Source organism: Gracilinanus agilis, chromosome 1 (genome assembly GCF_016433145.1).
Source record: "Gracilinanus agilis isolate LMUSP501 chromosome 1, AgileGrace, whole genome shotgun sequence".
Classification (NCBI taxonomy): domain Eukaryota; kingdom Metazoa; phylum Chordata; class Mammalia; order Didelphimorphia; family Didelphidae; genus Gracilinanus; species Gracilinanus agilis.
In genome coordinates this window covers 35,132,467-35,152,316 of record NC_058130.1, presented here as the reverse complement: position 1 = coordinate 35,152,316, position 19,850 = coordinate 35,132,467, and the positions used below count along the sequence as shown (strand labels likewise).

At 38.2% G+C, this 19,850-nt stretch overlaps 1 protein-coding gene across 1 annotated transcript in view; it reads right to left on the bottom strand.

Annotated features, from left to right (window-relative positions):
* Window positions 1–3,136: 3,136 nt before the first annotated feature.
* Window positions 3,137–19,850, bottom strand: part of MITF (melanocyte inducing transcription factor) — a 278,742-nt gene continuing 262,028 nt past the window's right edge. The window contains exons 6-9 of the mRNA XM_044675813.1: window positions 19,033–19,150; window positions 13,313–13,369; window positions 10,377–10,452; window positions 3,137–3,344 (exon numbers count right to left, since the gene is read on the bottom strand). Of these exons, the coding sequence (XP_044531748.1) occupies window positions 3,137–3,344; window positions 10,377–10,452; window positions 13,313–13,369; window positions 19,033–19,150 (459 nt within the window). The remainder of the gene's footprint in view (window positions 3,345–10,376; window positions 10,453–13,312; window positions 13,370–19,032; window positions 19,151–19,850) is intronic.

Sequence of the window (19,850 nt, the reverse complement as noted above, 5' to 3'; positions counted from 1 at the left end):
TCTCTCCTCTCACTCTCCCCACTCTCCCTCTGTCTCTGCCCCCCCCCCCATCTCTGTCTCTCTCTGACAGAAAACTGAGACAAACAAAAAACTGAAACAAACAAATAAAAAAGTTAAAAGACTCGCTTTAGGGTCACAAAGCTAATAAGTGTTTGAGGCCAGATTTAAACTAAGGAAGATGAGTTTTCCTGACTTTAGGCCTGGCATTCTACCCACTATGCCACCTAGCCACCCCAGAAATAGCTTGGATATAAATTAATGCTTTTTATATCAGATTAGCCTAAATCACAAAGAATTATATTAATGTTTTTCTTTTTAAGTTCTCATCAGCAATGCAGAATGCAACCTGTCTCTGCATACTCATCTTGGGCAACTCTTGCCCAAATCCTCCCCAAAACTCAGCAGCAGGCCTTCCTATCTTCTGACATTGCGAAGGTGAGAATCCTTAATTCTGAAGACTATGTCCTGTACTAGAATATAAGTATCAGATGGTGAGCAGGAAATGAGACAGTTACCCAAGGTTCTGTCTATTCCTTTATAAAATCTCTGGAAATACATATTTCTGTAGATGTAATTTCTACTGTCCCAGGTCATTTAAGAAAATAGCCATTTCATTGATGTTAAGGTTATAGTCTTTCTCCTGTAAAAATTTCTACATGCCTCGCTCAGTTAAAGCACAAATGAAAAGAAACCTGGATGCCCAATTTGAAAATAAATATTCACTTAAATCTTCACCTACATGCTAATAATGAGAGAGAGGAGAGAGAGAGAAACAGAGAGAGAGAGATTGAGATTTTTTTTTTTATTCTTACAAGACTGATTTTAAAAAGACAAAACTATTTCAGTAACACTTTGGTGTTTCATTTAAAATGTTTATCAGCTGAACATGACACTTCAATTCTCGGCTCTGGGAATTTTCTCTGTCTCCCATGTCTGAAATACTCTCTCTCTGGCTCCCTCCAAGACCCAATGAAAAGCCCATCTTCTACCCCCAAACCCTCTTAATTCTAGAGCTTCCATTCTTTCATTTATTTCTGACTTAATCTATATATAGCTTTTTGGCATATATTTGTTTGTTAGTCATATCCCTCATCAGATTATAAAGTCCTTGAGGGCAAGGACTATCTTTTGCTTCTTTTTATACCCCCAGGGCCTGGGGTTAGCACTTAACATACTGCCTAACAAATAGTAGGTGCCTAATAAATGATTACTGTTTTGTTTTTTTTAAAACCCTTAACTTCTGTGTATTGGCTCCTAGGTGGGAAGTGGTAAGGGTGGGCAATGGGGGTCAAGTGACTTGTCCAGGGTCACACATCTGGGAAGTGTCTGAGGCCGGATTTGATCCTAGGACCTCCCATCTCTAGGCCTGACTCTCAATCCACTGAGATACCCAGCTGCCCCAATGATTACTGTTAACTGATTGATCATGCATATGGCAAAACCTTTCTGGAGAATTGCAGCCTATTTCATTACCATGCTCTCCATAAATAATAATAATAATAATAAGGTTCTCTACATTATGAAAAAGGATTTCTTGGTGCCTGTCATCAGATTTTGACATTTAAGTTGCCTTTGTGGCTATATTTCCAACTCGGTCGCCATTTGCTTTTGATGGCTGGATATCCAGTTTTCCCATATTCTTTGTCTAAAACAGTGATTCCCAAAGTGGGCGCCACCGCCCCCTGGTGGGTGCTGCAGCGATCCAGGGAGGCGGTGATGGCCACAGGTGCATTTATCTTTCCTATTAATTGCTATTAAAATGTTTAAAAATTAATTTCCCGGGGACTAAGTAAATATTTTTTCTGGAAAGGGGGCATTAGACCAAAAAAGTTTGGGAACCAATGGTCTAAAACAAAACTCACTTCTCTTTTGGAATAGTAACTAAATCTTAGTATTTCTGCTCAGGAAATATCCCATTATCCCTTTTCCCTGATGAGCAAAATGAGTTCAAAAGGTTAAACACCTGACCATAAACTATTGACAAACCACTTGCAGAGCCATCCAAGCAGGGAAGGAAGCCCCATCCCATTTCACTAATCTACAAGCTTAATAAAGCTTTCTGGTCTGGTTCTCACCTTTTCCTTATAAAGAATTTCAGCAAATGCAGCTAAGAAATTATTAATTCCTAATAAACTCTTTCTAAACTCTTTCACAAGAGGTACTTGTATATACTATAGAAGGTTATAAATAATTAGAGAGTGTAAATCCTTTTTGTATGATAGGCACAAATGAAGATTATTGTTGCATAGGATCCTTGCTATACCAGCTTTAGAATTTGAAATAAGGAAAAAGTCAGTCCTATTATCACATATAAATAAGAGCAAGAGGAGTCTGGACCTGTAACCTCAATAATCCAGGGATATCTCAGCATGGAAATTCTCCAGGTTAGACACCTGGATCTCTAATGCCTTCTGACTGTGGGCAGGTCACCTACTTCTCTGTGTCCTAGGCACCTCACCAAGACTTTAAGTTGTAGAAAAGTTGCCAATGAGCATATATAAAAACATCAATTAAAGCTATATTTATATTGTGCTTTAGGGTTTACAAAGTGTTTTACATACAATATTTTCCATTTGAGCCTCATTATAGCCCTGGGAGATTCTATATAGAGGAATAAAAATCCCCATGTTATTTTTTAATGCTAATGTTGTATTTTATTTTATTTTTTAAATTTTTACTTAATTGATTAATTAAGAAAATTCTTCCATGGTTACGTGATTCATGTTCTTTCCCTCACCTCCTCCCACCCTCCCTCCCATAGCCAATGCTCAATTCCACTGAAAAATCCCCATGTAATTGATGAGAGAACAGAGCCCATTGTCACACCACTTGTAAAGGTTAGTGGTGTGATTAGAACTCAAGGCTTTTTGACACCAAGTCCAGCATTCCTTCTGAAACCATGATACCTCTTAGAGATGCCGTCTACCATCTCAGTAGATTTAGTGACTTGAGCAAAAAGCATTTCATTCAAAGGTAATTTTCTCAGAGAGCCTGATTGTCCCATATTACAGACCCCCAAAATGCTGGAACTCCAGTGAATTCAACAATAAAGATCACAGAACTTCACGGGCTGTGTTTATGAAAGCAATGAACAAGCCAACCAAATGAACAACCAAAGAGAGTAATGAAGGCCATGCTAATTAGTGAATATGTTTCTTCCTGGAGGATTCATTTCCCTGAAAGGAAGTCCATATACCTGTATTCTGAGCAAAAGATGCCTGTTGGCATGTTCCAGTTTCTTCTGTCTGTTTTCAAGTTCTTTTGCCCGCTGCTGTTCTCGCTGCAGTTTTCGGATATAATCCACAGATGCTTTCAAAATAGTTCCCTTATTCCAACGCATGTCTCTGCGATAGAGAATGGAGAAAAATGGACCTTTGACATTTCAGGGCTATGAAAAAGCCAAAGTTCAAAAGAGAAAACATTTTTAACTAACCATTTTTACCCCTTTTGGACCAACTTAAGCAGTCAAGAAAATGTGACGATAAAGTAATTGTGTTTTTGTGAACTTTAATATCAAATGTGTTAACATACAATTTAGAGGGGGCAGCAAGGTGGCTCAGTGGATTGAGAGCCAGACGTAGAGACACGAGGTCTTGGGTTCAAAGCTGACCTAAGGCATTTCCTAGCTGTGTGACCCTGGGCAAGTCACTTAACCACCACTGCCTAGCCCTTCACAGTATTGATTCTAAGATGGAAAGTAAGAATTAAAAAAAAAAAATTAGAGAGATGCTATTAGTATTGTGGTAAATTTTTTTAAAAATAGGATCACAGAATCTGAGGGATAGGAGGAACCTTAAAAACCATCTAATCCAACTCATTCATGAACAAGAACCCCTTTGATACCTTAATCATTTTGGGGGGCAACCACAGTGGTAGTCCTAGAGTCAGAAATACTAGATCAGTGATAGGCAAACTTTTTAAAGAGGGGGCCAAAGGAAAGGAAATGCTCATCTGTCAGTCTGTTTCTAAGGCAACTCTTTCAAAGTGTCATTTTATTGTATCCTACTCTTTTGTGTTCCTCAGATTAGGAATAATGTCCCTGCGGGATAGAACATTTCAGGGGTTGGCATCTAGCCTGTGGGCTGTAGTTTGCTCATCACTGCTCTAGACAGTTCAAATCTGGTTTCAGATAGCTTCTTAACTGTAATCCCCGGGCAAGTCATTTAAAATCTGTATGTATGCCTCAGTTTCCTCAAATGTAAAACAGAGATAACAGTACCACCTATCTTCTAGGTAGTGTGTGAGAACCGAATGAGAGCATTTGTAAACCACTTAGCACGCTCCGTAGCACACAGTAGGTGCTTTATAAATGTTTGTTCCCTTCCTTTTATTTGAAGACCTCTAGCTACATGACTCTGTGTTTTGGGGCTGCCCTTTTGAATACCTCAGAAATTATTCAGAAATTACATCTTACTTAAATAATATAAGACCCTTGAGGGCAAAGGCTGTTTTATTGTCTTTATACTCTTCCTACCTAGCACATAGTAGGTGCTTAACAAATTTTTGTTGAAGTTAAATCTCTCTCAGTGGTAGTAGTAGGAATGTTAACAATGATAAGCGACCGTCAACATCAATAATGGGAAAAATATCGCATCTAAAAACAGCTATCAGAGCTGACATTTCGACCATGCCTAAGATTTCCAACACCCTTTACATCCACTATCTTATTTTATGCTCTCAATAATGCTGTTATTTTGAGTCCAGTTTTCCTAATAAAAAGAACGAGGCTTTGTTTGTTATTTTGGTTTTGAGTCGTAGCTGACTCTTGAGGACTCCTTTTTCCAGGTTTTCTTAGCAAAGATACTGGAATGGTTTGCCTGTTCTTTCTCCAAATCATTTTCCAGATGAGGAAATTGGGGCGAAAAGGGTGAAGAGACTCCGCCCCCCCCCCCAGGGTTACCCAGCTAGCAAGTGTCTGAGGGCAGATTTAAACTAAGAAAGTTGAAATCTTGACTTCCTGACTCCGAGTCTGGTACTCTCTCCCATCTAGCTGACCCATGTCTAAAAAGGCTAAGAAAGTTTAGGAGACTCACCAAGAGGCCACAGGGAGACTCAGTGTCCAAGGAAGGATCTGAGGCCAGATCTTCCTGACATCATTAAATCTAGCACTCCATCTGTAGCTGTCACAAAGGGGCTGTGTGACCCTGTGCCTACGCCTCACCAGCCTCATCATTCTAATGGGGCTGTCGTGCAGCTCGGAGGAGATACTGGCTTTGAAAGCCTTTTGAAAAAGTATTAATAGAGTCCTACGTAAACAGAAGTTACTGGCATTTTAATTTGGGGGGTGGGGTGGGAGATGTCAGACTCAGGAATTCATCAGTATATACAGAACTCCAAATATGGAAGCTCTCCCTGCCAGCGCAGGTTGGCAACTCACCTGAAAATTATAGCTTGAAAATGTCACCCAGGGGCACTGATAGGTTAAACAATGAGCTCACAGGTCATACAGCTAGAAGTCAGAGACAGGACTAGAATCCAGGGCTTTTTGACCATAAGACCTTCCTACTATTTATTTCAACAGGTTGCTTTCTTTCTTTTTCTTTTCTTTTCTTTTCTTTTCTCTTCTTTTCTTTTCTCTTCTTGTCTTTTCTTTTCCTTCCTTTTTTGTCTTTCTTTTTTTTTTTTTAAAGAGTTTTAAAAAAATAACTCTTTCCTTTTGTCTTAGAATCAACACTGTGTTTTGGTTTGAAGGCATCGGCAATGGGGGTTAAGTGACTTGTCCATGGTCACACAGCTCAGAAGAGTCTGAGACCACATTTGAGTACAATTACCTCTCTTTTCTACGCCTGGCTCTCAATCTACTGAGCCATCTTTGATGCCCCAACAGGTTGCCTTTCAGTGACAATGATTACGGAAGGAATCAGAGACTGGACTTGGTATTTCACAGTTATAGGGAATTATTTGAGGAGAAAACACCGTCTACCAATGTAAAGGTGATATTTTCTCCATAACTTAGGGTCTTAGAGTTGTCTATAGCAGAAGTGTTAAACACAGGCAGCAAGCAGTCCTCCTGAGTGCAGTTTGAAGCAGATTAATTTGTAACTGGGAAATATTTAACAAAATAAATACAAATACAATAAAACTTTGGAATATTTTAAAGCTAACTCGATATGGGCAGCTAGGTGGCACCATTGTCAAGAAGACTCATCTTCCTGAGTTCAAATCTGGTCTCGGACACTTACTCATTGTGTGACCCTGGGCAAGTCACATCACCCCGTTTGTCTCAGATTCCTCATCTGTCAAATGAACTGAAGAAGGAAATGCAAACTGCTCCAGTATCTTTGCCAAGAAAACCCCAAGCGGGGTCACAAAGAGTCAGACACAACTGAAATGCCTGAGCAACAACAAGATATCTTCCCGTATGGATTAGTGGACTCTGTTCCCATTAGAGGCTGCGGCCGATAGTCGAGAGCACTGAGGAAAGTCACACAGACATGTATGTGATGGGGTAGTGCTTCAATCTATTCTTGATCCATTATGGCATACTATTGGTTCATTATCATTTTAATTAATAATTAATTAATATTAATGATTATTTAATATTTATTGTTTAGAACTCATCCGTAAATAACCACCTGGTCAGAAGTTTCAGGTAGAACATGGAAACACGTACTCAGTGCCATTAAGATGAAGCAATAAATGAATAGCAATGGCCGAGTCTAAATGGGGAATAAAAAATAATTTCTCCCTGGATGGTCAGAGTGTCTCCACCCAAGAAAAAAATCACCTTGTTCTTGAGGTCTCTATACAGAAGTATTGATGCCAGATAATTGAAGTTAATTCCATACTCTTTTCCCAGTTTCAAATGAATAAACACTTATTACGTGTACTCTGCCTGGGGTTGGAGATGCAATGGTTCGAAGGCTGGAAACTGAATGGTTCAAACCAAAGCTTGTAAAGAACTTTCTCTAGTGGCCATCCATAGGATTCAGTCATGGCTCAATGAGGGAGAATGGCACTATGACTTCATCACAGATAAAGAATGCTCCTGTCCTGCAATTTTCCACTAGCTATAACCCAATAGTTCTCTTCTTTTTCTCTGTCAAATGTCATCAAATGGCTATTTATACTTGATGCCTTCCTCCTTTCTCACTTGTTTTTTTTTTTTTTTAAACCCTTTGTACTTTGGTGTATTGTCTCATAGGTAGAAGATTGGTAAGGGTGGGCAATGGGGGTCAAGTGACTTGCCCAGGGTCACACAGCTGGGAAGTGTCTGAGGCCGGGTTTGGACCTAGGACCTCCTGTCTCTAGGCCTGACTCTCACTCCACTGGGCTACCCAGCTGCCCCTTTCTCACTTGTTTTTAAGCTCTCTGTAATCTGGCTTCCAATCTCATCTTCTCAACCAAAACCGCTCTCTCCAAAGTTACCAAGATCCCTTAAATGCATAAATTATGGCCTTTTCTCAATCCTCATTCTTCTTGACCTCTCTGCAGCATTTCACACTGTCTCTCCCCTTCTGGCTTTCAAGGGACCACTCATTCTTGGCTCTCTTCCTATCTGTCTGATCATTCCTTTCTTTGCTCTTTGGTGGATGCCCCTTACCCCTTAATTGTGGGAGTGCTCCTAGGTTAGGTCTTGGGCCTACTTCTCTTTTCTCTCTACACTTTCTCCCTAGCTAACCTCATCAGCTTGCGAGGGTTCAATTATCATCTCAATATAGCTGACGCCCAGATCTATCTGCTTTGTCAAGCGCCATTCCTTCATCACCAATTGCCTACTGGCCATTTTCAGCTTGCTGTCTTGGAGGTATCTCAAATTCACTGTCTCCCAAACTGACCTCATTATCTTTTCCTCCAAATTCTCTCCTCTTCCAAACTTCCTTATTTCTGTCTAGAACCCTCCTAGGCACCAGGGTTCAAAACCTTAGTGTCCAATTCAACTCCTTGTTCTCACTCTGCAAGCCAAATTTTTACCTCCTAACTCCCTCATCTCTTGTATTCTCCACTCAAATAGTTCCTATCCTAATTCAGAATGTTATCACCCTTTACCTAGGCCAGTGGTTCCCAAACTTTTTTGGCCTAATGCCCCCTTTCCAGAAAAAATATTCCTTAGCCCCCTGGACATTAATTTTTTTTAAATTTTAAAAGCAATTAAAAGAAAAGATAAATGCATCTATGGCCATCACCACCCCCCTGGATCACTGTAGCACACACCAGGGGGCGGTGGTGCCCACTTTGGGAATCACTGACCTAGACTACATCAACACTCTCCTATTTGGTCTCTCTGCCTCAAGTCTTTTCCCCACTCCAGTCTGTCCTCCATTTGGTGATATTCCTTATGGGGAAAAAATAATCAGCATCCTATTCAATGAACTCCAATAACCCTTTGTTCCCTCTAGGGTCAAATAGCAAATTCTTTTGTCCAGCATCAAAGGCTTTCATACCCTTCTTCATTCCTTTCTTCCCAGTTTTCTTACACATTACTCTTTGCCTTGCACTCTATAGTCTGGCCACACTGGCCTCCCTGTTGCTCCTTGCACGAAACACTGCACCTCTCATCTTTTCACTAACTGTTGTCATTTCCGTGCTGCTTTCCTTCCTCATTTCTACTTTGTTAGGATCTCGGTTTTTCCATCCAAACTTGCCCTTTATAAATGCTTGTTGATTTATTAAAATAACTTTGAAGAGCAAAATCCTAACAGCAAGAGAGAAATATAAATATAAGAGCTCATGCCTTAAGTAAGTCAGAGCAGCATTTGGTCCAGGCTAGGAACAGAGAAGTAGCATTTCAAGGTTGGGCAGAACTATTTCAACTCTGCTTTCTAGTTTTTGCTTTGGCACGACACTCAATCAATTCATGCATGTGTGCTCGGGACTTCTGCAGAGTGCAATATATTTTATTTCAACAGGGTGAACAAAGAGAATGACAGTGGTTGGTTCACCTAATGAAATACATAAACTTCCTATTTCAAAGAAAGAAAAAGAAGAGATACAAATACTATCTTTTGCTACAGCCCCATCTTTTAATAATACTTGTCTAAAGAGGCTCCCAGGCTACAGTTAAAATAAAAATCTGCTTTTTGAAAAAAAAGGGAAAGCTGATAGAGAATAGGAAAATGGGAATTCAATTTCAACTCTCATGCAAGGCTGCCTGTAGCAAATGAAGGTCACAGCCCCATAGTATTATAAAATAGGGCTGCTGAATGGAGAATTTGGATGTTTCAAGTTTTAAAATGACTTTACTTGAAAACCAGGAAGTGAAATGTTGAAAATTCAAAATTCACTCAGACATTCATTATGAAGCTTACAATGAATGGGAAATTGTTTTATTATTTTATTTTGTCACAATCCACTGTCAATCACACACACACACACACACACACACACACACACACACACACATATAAAATTTCACAAGCCTACCATAGGCATGTCCTGATTTCATTTTTCCTTTATTTAGGAGAGTTAAAGGGCCATATTCTGAGACTAATTCTACAGTGCATAATGTAGCTGCTATTAAGACATATGCTTCCTCAAGCCATCTTATGTCAAAAGTGCCAATTTCAAATGAACTAAACAAGTATCTTTCTTATTCGGTGTGCCATTCTGGCAGATCCCTACAAGAGTAGGAATAGAGGAAGGGGAATCCTCTAGATGAATTTTATCAGTGAAAAAACATGAAGGTTAAAGAGCTTAATCATCCAGCTTCTACTGAAGAGCAGAACAAGAGCTACGATTTTCTAAAAGTATCATCTGCAATTAACAAATATCAGAGAGGTACGGGTGGCTACAGGTTTTCATAAAAACAACTCTGTTCAGGCTTCCGAGAACTCCTTGGAATGAGTGTGCTGGACTGTAGTAACCTTCTTTTTGTAATCATTACTGCTGAGTTCTAATCATTATGTGCAGGCTCATTAGAGAATATGGGCAACGTCTCCATTAAGGGGCATTCATGGAGGCCCAAAGCTTGCCAAAATGTTGGTTAAAAATCTCTGGGGTCCCTGAGGCAATAAATAATACTTTAAAACAAAGGAATAAACAAACAAAACTCCAAGAATCTTTGGGCCTGCCCACCAAATGGTCTTGGCTTTCTGGTGACTAGATCCATGGTAATCTTTCTTCCATGATGCCTACCCTTCCCCGGGCCCCATAAAATCAGTACATGGTAGCAGAGAAAGCATATAGGGGCTGATGAGAGCCACAATAGCTCCTGAGGATGTGGAAAAGTAAGAATATGATAAGATTAATGGAATAACCAAAACAGAGGGTCCCAATTCTGTGATGAAATCAAAATTATGGAAGTTTCTTTAATGTTAAGAAGGCTGTCTCTTTTTCAAGAGAACCTGTAAGTATTTGGAGATAGAATATAAATGAAGAATTTATTTCTTCTTCACAGAAGAATATAAATGGCACAAACAACACATAACTGTACTCACGGGTCATTTGACTTTGGTATCAAAGTGCCTAGCTCTTTAATGCGGTCATTGATGTTAAATCTCCTCCGTCGTTCAACTTCAAGGGGAAAAAAATGTAAGAAATATTTATTAGGAATACAATCACATATTCTCTTGGAACATCTCATTAAGATACTCATGAAGGGTAGCTAGGTAGTTCAGTGGATTGAGAGCCAGGCCTACAGATGAGAGATCTTGGGTTCAAATCTAGCCTCAAACACTTTCTAGCTGTGTGACCTTGGGCAAGTCACTTAACCCCAATTTGCCTTGCCCTTACCACTCTTCTGCCTTAAAACTGACACTTAGTATTGATTCTAAGATAGAAGATAATAGTTTGTTGCTTGTTTTTTTCTTAAAGATACTGTTACAGTGGAAAGACCACTGGATAAGTAGTCAAAAGGACCAAGATTTGAGACCCAATCTTGTCACTCTGTGAGCTTGGGCAAGTATATCCACATCACTTGACTGGATCTCAGTGGCTGCATCTAGAAAATGATGGGGCTAGACTAGATGAGTTCTAGGGTCTTTCCCAACACCAATGACCCATGTAAATCTAAAGACATTCATATATATCAAAGAAGTATTCAGTCTTCTATATACTGTACCAAACTCTTCCATACTATCATGCGTGTGTGTGTGTGTATGTACGTGTGTATAGTATTCAATCCCTCTATCTACTATCATATTCCTCACTGCCCATCATATATTATAAATTAATATATGTATATAATGCACACATCCATATTGACTCAGGGACCTCTGACTCTTTTAATTTATATAAAATATTAAAAATCAAGTGAAGTTTTCCCCTACATAATATAGGTATATTCTGTGCATATCATACATAGCTTATAAAATAAATAAATAAATATAGCTTATATAATATACTTTATATAACATAAATATAGCTTATAGCAATTTTATAACTAAATATGATAGTTTATATAATTAAATATGGTCTAGCCTATATAATATATATAGCTTATACAATTACATATGATATAGTTTACATAAATATATGCATAGTTTTTATATAAGATGAACTATTCGCTTTTATTAAATATTGATTTGTATGACTCTGGACAAAGAGTTTAACATCTAAATGCTTCCAGTCAACTCTCTCTGACTCTAAGCTATATGACAGGTGCCATTCTGTATTGATGAAGGAAGGTTCCTCACTGAGAGTTCTCTACTCCAGTGTTATCAAAGGCCTGAGCAAACAAAGCTCCTGTTTTTATTTGCAAAACTATAAGAAAATGAACAAGAGAAATGTTTTATTTCAACAGCCTCAATTAGAATCTATTTAGTACAAATTGAAATTTGATTAACCAGAAGGCTCAAGGAACAGAATATTTTAATAAATATTTTAAAGAAATAACTGAAAATTAATGAGAAACCCTTTTGTACAAATGTTGTTGGGGGAAAAATATTACTAAACCATCTGAGTCAACTTTCTTGCCTTAGGAAATAAAGTCTTTTGAAAAATACTAAATCTTTATAATGTTGAGAATCTAAGAGTTCCTTGGAGCCATTACTCTGAAGGTGTCAATTCCCACTGGATGGGACAGGAGTTGTAAAATATAGAGTACACTTTATCTGTAAGATTTTGTTTTGTTTTGTTTTTAATCTCTTTCATAGATCTGCTTCCCCTCCCCTCCACCCCCGCCCCCAGACTGTGCCTCCTTTTTCTTAAAATCCAACTATGGAAACAGATTAATAAAATAAATTCCCAAACAAGATGGTCTCTGATGTTCTTTCCAGCCCTTGTGGAGCACCAGTGGAGATTATAGGTTTCATTAAACACGATTTCATGATTTCTCATAAGTTGAGCATGTTATTTAAGTTTTAGCTCTGAGGAGTTCCTCTAAATAACACTCTTCAGAAACTCTTGAGATTTTGACTTTTAAATATTAATTTCTAGCTACAAGACAAGATTTTGAGAGCCTTATTTACATAATTTTTAGCTGATCAAGTTTACTGTTTCCTGTCAAGACTGAATATTTATCTATTAAAGAATTCTCTTCAGACTTCAAAGACCATCTGGTTTGGACAAGTTTTAACCCATCCTTCTATATTTCATTTAAAGGAAGTCTTCTATGATGAGTTATATTGTCCTAATTATCCAGTTATCTGTGTACTTTAAAAGGAGGGAAATTAAATTAAAAAAAAAAAAACATTTATTTTTGGAAAATGTTAGAACTTACAGGGGCCGCAGGGTTCCTTGAGTCTAATCCCTTTATTTTACAGATGAGGAAAATGAGGCCCTAAAATATATGGTAGTGCTGAGACTAGAACCCAGGTACCAGGGCTTCCCTTCTCACTAAACCACAAGTCTTCCCTCACTTATGAAAGGAAAAATAAAGCTACTGAAAGAGTAACACATTGGAACAAATGATCTAAAGATACATAACAAATATAAAAAAGTTAAAAGTTAAAAGTCAACCACGTCATAGTCAACGTCATATTATTAGATTCCCTGATCTAGAGAGAAGGTGAAAGAAGCCTCACCCATTACCTGTCCTTTTTGCCAAATAACCTACTATTTGTTTCTAATCTCTCCAAAAAGAGAGATTTCAATATCTATTTCAGTAACATTGCTGAGTGAACAACATTCTTAATTAGGTAGTTGGGGATCAATCTTCCCTCTCCACAAAAAATAACTTCAAACAAGACAGTAACTAGGAAAGGAAGTCAGTCTAACAGAGACCGATTTAAAGATAAACGAGAATAAATATGATCTTCAGTCTTTCTAAAGTTTTCTAACCAACTTCCTTCATGGGAATTTTTCTAGTAAAAATCCACATTAGTACTATGAAAGACATTCACTTGTTTCCAAAAGCTCAAGTAAAATCTGTAACCAAAAGATGAAAATTATTTCAGTCATGCAGTTGACTCGGAAATGAACAAAAGTAACTTACTTAAATTGTGATTGTCCTTTTTTTGTCTCTCTTTGGCCAATGCCCTTGCTTCTGATTCTGTAGGAAAAATACACGCTGTGCACGTGAATGAAGTAATTAGATGTTGGAAATGTTCAAGGAACAAAATGCAATTTGCAAAACATCTAATCTTCTAATTGTGTGGATGTGAATCTCGCTTAAAATGAAACATAGAAGTTAGCATTTTCACATCTCCATCACCAAATGAGATTAATTTGTAATTACTTTGTATATATTTTTCATTTATTTACGTTGTTTCCCCTGAGAAGAATGTATGCTCTTTGAGGGCAAGAACTGTATTTCATTGTATGCAATTTCTAGTACAGCACCTGACACATTCCAAGAGCTAACTAAATTCTTGCTGAATTGAATTGAATACATTTGATCTCTATGAATGAATTGTTCCCAAAATTTTAATGAATACTTGTTGAATGGAACAGGATTCAATTAAAATTAAGATATGACAGTAAGATGAGAAAGCCACTGCTAAAACTTACTTCAATACCCAAAAAGATTTGTGATTTCATCTTGTGTTGGTATTCGCTATGCTGCCACATAATGTAGAACTTTGTAACATCTAAAGCTCTCTATAAATGTAAGCTGTTATTCATAAGAGAACATCCCTGGGAGCTGATGTGGGAGAAAAAAAATCACTATCTGGTGATGGATGTCTTGATGAACCTCTCTGATCTTAGCTGGGCTGGTCCTTGGACCACAGACATAAAATTCAAGACCATGCCCACATTCAAAGTGTTCTCAGCTTTTGGGGGGTCTGGCTAGAACTCATGATCCAGCAACAGGGCTTAGAGAATTGATGGTCACCAAAATATACAAAGAGGCACTGGAGTAGGGTCTTAGTGAATGCAAAAATGAAACCTCACAATCTAACAATTTTTGCAATGATTCTCTGAAGAACATTAAAGATAAAAGTATGTTACCATGGCATTAATACAAGGATCAAACTCAAAGGAAACTTTTGGTCATCATAATGTTTCTCTAAATGCCATTATTTCTACCCCTAGTATTGAATTCTTGTCCAAGCCTTCATGACACTTCTTGGCCTCGCCCCATATACTTTGGCTATCATCTTCATCTCCTTACCACTGTCCTGGGGACACCAGGATCTGATAAGTGAACTTTCGACTTATCTTGTCTAGAATGAGGCCTCCCAGCCACTTCCAGACTATCGCTATCTCAGACTGCCAGCCTTCTTCATGTCTAATCTTTTCTTCTTCCCTTTATGTGCAACTCTCCTGCTGAGAATGCAAGCACCTTGAGGAAAGGGGCTGCCATCTTGCTTATTCTGCCAACTCTTGGCCCAGGACCTGACATATGGTAAAAATTTAATGAATGCTTAGGTATCAATCCATCAGTAGAAAAAAATCTCATACTCAAGTGGCTCATTGGTAAAAGTGTCACTCCTGGAGATGGGAGGTCCTGGGTTCAAATCTGACCTCAGACACTTCCTAGCTATGTGACCCTGGGCAAGTCACTTGACCCCCATTACCCAGTCGTTATCATTCTTCTGCCTTGGAACCAATACTTAGTATCAATTCTAAGGCAAAAGATAAGGGTTTAAACACACACATACATACATATACATACACACAGTTGAATAAATAAATATATACACATATAGTTGCTATGTCACACTAACACATACATGCACACATATATTTATAATATAGCAACTAAATTACTGAGGGCTTTCACTGGGCATGTCACATCTTTAGGACTAATTTATAAAAATAAGCCTTACGGGGGCAGCTGGGTAGCTCAGTGGATTGAGAGCCAGGTCTAGAGACGGGAGGTCCTAGGTTCAAATCCAGCCTCAGACACTTCCCAGCTGTGTGACCCTGGGCAAGTCACTTGACCCCCATTGCCCACCCTTACCACTCTTCCACCTATGAGCCAATACAGAGTATCGACTCCAAGACGGAAGCTGAGGGTTAAAAAAAAAAATAAGCCTTACTAAGTACTTTGGAAAGAGCAAAGTGACTTACTCTAACTTACCTCTGAAAACACTGTTATCATTTTCTATGATTTTACAAAGTGCTTTTCTCACATTGAGAAGGTAGATATTTGATGTACGTGTTCTTATTCTCATTTTGTGAATGAGAAAACTCAGGTAGCGTGGTAGAGTAGAAATGGGAGCTCTCCATTAAAGTTCTAATTACACTACTTCCTGTTTTTGTTTAGTAGAATTTTAGTCATGTTTGACTCTTTGTGACTCCATTTAGGGTTTTCTTGGCAAAGATATTTCTTTGGATATTGGATATTTCCTTTTCCAGAAGAGGAAACTGAGGCACACAAGGTGAAGGGTCACACAACTAGTAAGGATCTGAGGCTGGTTTTGATCTCTGGAATTAGTCTTTCTAACTCCAGCTCAGGTATTCTATCCACTGCACCAGCTAGCTACTCCTTACTATTTCTGAGTGATGTAATTTTTAGCCTGAGTTTTTATGTTTTTGTTGTTAAATGGAGATAATGCTGCCTCCTATGTGGGATAATTGTGAGAAAAATGCTTTTTTTAAATTTAATACTTATACAACTATATTGTTCTATCTATATAGTATTGTAAAATTATATCAATATAGTATATAGTCAATCACACTAATCTATAGAGTACATTCTGTAAATATGATTATATATGACATAGAGAATGAATATACAGTATTATATTCAACTTTTTTACCTTATTGTAGAATCAGTTTCTTTCAAGTTCAAATCAAAGTCCTATCCATTTAGAGCAGTGATGGGCAAACTTTTTAAAGAGGGGGCCAAAGGAAAGGAAATGCTCCTCTGTCAGTCTGTTTCTAAGGCAACTCTTTCGAAGTTTCATTGTATTGTATCCTACTCATTGTATTTGTCAGATTAGGAATAATGTTGCGTGGCCTGGGTAGAACATTTCAGAGGGCTGCCTCTGGCCCACAGGTTGTAGTTTGCCCATCACTGATTCAGAGTATACTTAAGTATACTTAAATACTAGTATACTATACATCTATATATAGTATACTTAAATAAATATAAGTATACTAAAGTATACTTATATAAAGTAATTCTTTCCATTACAAAATATCCTTCTTAGCTTCATCCTTTTTTGCTTTATTTACACAGAATCTGGTCTGCAGGCTGCTCAGATTACAAATATCCAAATCACATCCACTTTAACAGTAACTTTGCTTTTGGAAAAAGGGCAGCTTCGTGATACAGTGGGAAAAGTGCTAACTTGCAAGTCAGGAAGTTTCAACTTCCCGAGTTCAAATCCAGCTTCATACACTTACTAGTTGGGTGACTCTGGACAAGTCACCTCACCCTGTTTGCCTCAGTTTCCTCATCTATAAAATAAGCTAGAAAAGGAATAGCAAATGGCTTCAGTATTTCTACCGAGAAAAAAATCTGACGGTATCATAAAGAGTCAAATATAACCGCAATAACCAAACAACCAAGTTTTTAGGAAGGGGAATCTGAAACCGACTTCAGAAAGTTCACATATTCAATAGAAGCGATTCTCCCATTTTTACCATGCTACTTGCTGCTAAGCATTATAGGTTTATGTCATGGGTACCATGTTTAGGCACAAGATAGTTTTGAAATGTAAAGCCTAAAATGGTCTTTGGACTTCCAGAGATGTTTAATCTATAAGATTAATAACATGCTACTCTCCCGAATTTTTTTGAAACACACACACACACACACACACACTATTTCTACCTTCATAATTTCTCTTATACATCCTATTCTCTCCACTGATACATGCTTAGAACATGGCAAAAGCCTGCTGGTTGGCCTTCCTGGCTCTAGTCTTCTCCCTCTCTAGTCCATTCTCTATTCAGGTAAAATTTTTCTAGGGAGAAGGTCTAAGCACGCTGTCTATGACTTCTACTCAATAAACTCGAGCTCCCCAAATCAACTAAGAGGTCCTATTTGGCTTTTAACATACAGTCGTCACAATCTGACCCTTCCTCCCTTCACAAGCTTCTCCCTTTCCCAAATTCCCCTCAGCTCCTTCTAGTCCTAGTGCCTTCCCTCTGGTATTTCTTCCAATTTCCACTGCCTACGCCTAGATCTTACACATTCATAGTCCTCTGCATTTTGTCTGCCCCACTAGAACAGAAGCTCCTTGAGGGCAGAGAGCATTTACTCATCTCTTTGAATACCTAACACTTAGCCCAGAGCCTGGAACATAATAAGTGTTAAATATATATATATATATTTATAGATTGATTAGTTGTTGACTGACATATTTGGGGAGCACGAGCATCTTTTTCTCTATAGTCTCACTTTCCTTTAACTACCCAAAAGGCTGGCAAATATGAGAACAAAAAGCCTCTTACACAGGGGTTGGCAACCCTTTTGGCCATGAGAGCAACCAACGCCATATGTTTTTAAAATGTAATTTCATGAGAGCCGTCCAGTGCTCACAGTGCCGCTCCTGCAACAGCGCCTGAAAAAAAGTTGACTTTATGACTCCTGCAGAAAGAGCCATATCTCCCATGTGACCCTGGGCAAGTCACTTGACCCCCATTGCCTACCCTTACCACTCTTCTGCCTTGGAGCCAATACACAGTATTGACTCCAAGATGGAAGATGAGGGTTTAAAAAAAAAAAAAAAAAAAAGAGCCATACGTTGCCAACCCCTGCTCTAACAGAAGAAAGTGTGTAAAATTCAAAATGGCAGATCAGAGTTTCAAATATGCTATTCAAGTTCCTAACCTGTAGCATTAAATGAAATGATATCTGGGGGCAGCTAGGTGGCACAGTGGATAGAGAGCCAGGCCTAGAGACAGGAGAGGTCCTGGATTCGAATCTGAGCTTTGAGACTTCCCCGTGGGCAAATCACTTAACCTCCTATGCCCAGCCTTTACCATTTTTCTGCCTTGGAATCAATACCCAGTATGGACTCTAAGGTGGCAGGGTAAGAATTTTGTAATTAAAATAATAATAAATAAATGAAATGGTGTTACCTCAAAGTCTCCCCATATCTATGTCTCTGCTTGGCAATTTAGGCTTTCTCTTGTAATAAATCTCTTGCCCATGATATAGCCAAGAATATGCAAGGTCTCCAAAGAGGTAAACAAGACATTTATTGCCACTATTCTTAAAGGTGAAACGCTGTCTCGTAGGTGGAATATAGAAAAAGTGAATCCAAACCACAAGTACCCACAAAGATTCTGCTCTCCAAAGTAGAATATACTGAACACCAAAGCCCTAGACTAGGCACATTTGGGGGACATAAAGTAAATCATGCTTTCTACTCCCCAAAGAACTTACATTTTAATCAGGGGAATGAAATATATACAACAATAAAAAGGTCTAGAAATAAAGCAGCATCTCTGATATTTCCTCTCTAATATAATGGTAAAGGCATCTGTATGAAAAATGTTCAGGACGGGATGGGTTTGATCAGGGAAGATTCATAAGAGAAAGTGTTTTGAGTCAGAGCTGGAAAGGAAGTCACCAGTAAGCAGTTTGAAAATATTATGAATAAAGCAGTCTCTGGAGCACGATGGCAACAGAGACAGAAAGTGAATTAACTTGGGTGGACCAGACAGAGCTGCCAAATTTGAAAGATGGAGAATTTGACATGAGTCAGTTTTGCAAATACACGTTTAGAGAACAAAAAGGAAATGAGCCCAAAATTGAGGACTTTTGAAAAATAAATATATGACATCAATAAATACATTGGATTTACAATTTACCTGTGAGTTCCCTTTTGATATTGGGAAGATTGGCTGGACAGGAGTTGCTGATTGCCAGCCCTGGAGGTGGCATGCCTTGGTTGCCATAAAGGTCAATCAAATTTCCAGAAACAGGTAACTATGAGAGAAGGAGAAACCCCAAAATTATTTATTCCTAAAGAGGTTTTGGGATACACAGAAATAGCATGTATGTCATGCAACATCAATTTTAAAAAAAAGAATCACGGGAAAAACATTATCTATTCTTTTATAGAAAGTCAGAAGTATTTATCTTCTCATCTATCTACATTACCAAAAGTAACGGTGTATTCTCTTTTCCCAGTTTTACAGGCCTTCCTGACTTGCAAGCTGATGCTGCTGTGTAGTATGTCAAGCATATATGTCACAATGAAGAGCATATTCTGACCACTAGTCATCCATGTCAAGTTATTAATAGAAATGGAACTAAAAGTACTAGTTTAAAAAAATGTACATAACAATGAATACTGCTCCTTTAGCAGACATAGCTTTTCTCTTTCATTGCCTTTTTTTAAAACACAGCATTTGTTTATTGGGAAAATCATATTAAATATCTATTTAAATTTGTTAAAATATACTTTCAAATGAGCATATAATACCAATCTGTGAACTTTCGTTACTTTAAAAAACTTTTAACAGAAACAAAGAGTTGATTTCTTCTTATACCACAAGAGGGAGCCCACTGACTCTTCAAAATGAATTTAAAAAGGAAGGAAGGAAGGAAGGAAGGAAGGAAGGAAGGAAGGAAGGAAGGAAGGAAGGAAGGAAGGAAGGAAGGAAGGAAGGAAGGAAGGAAGGAA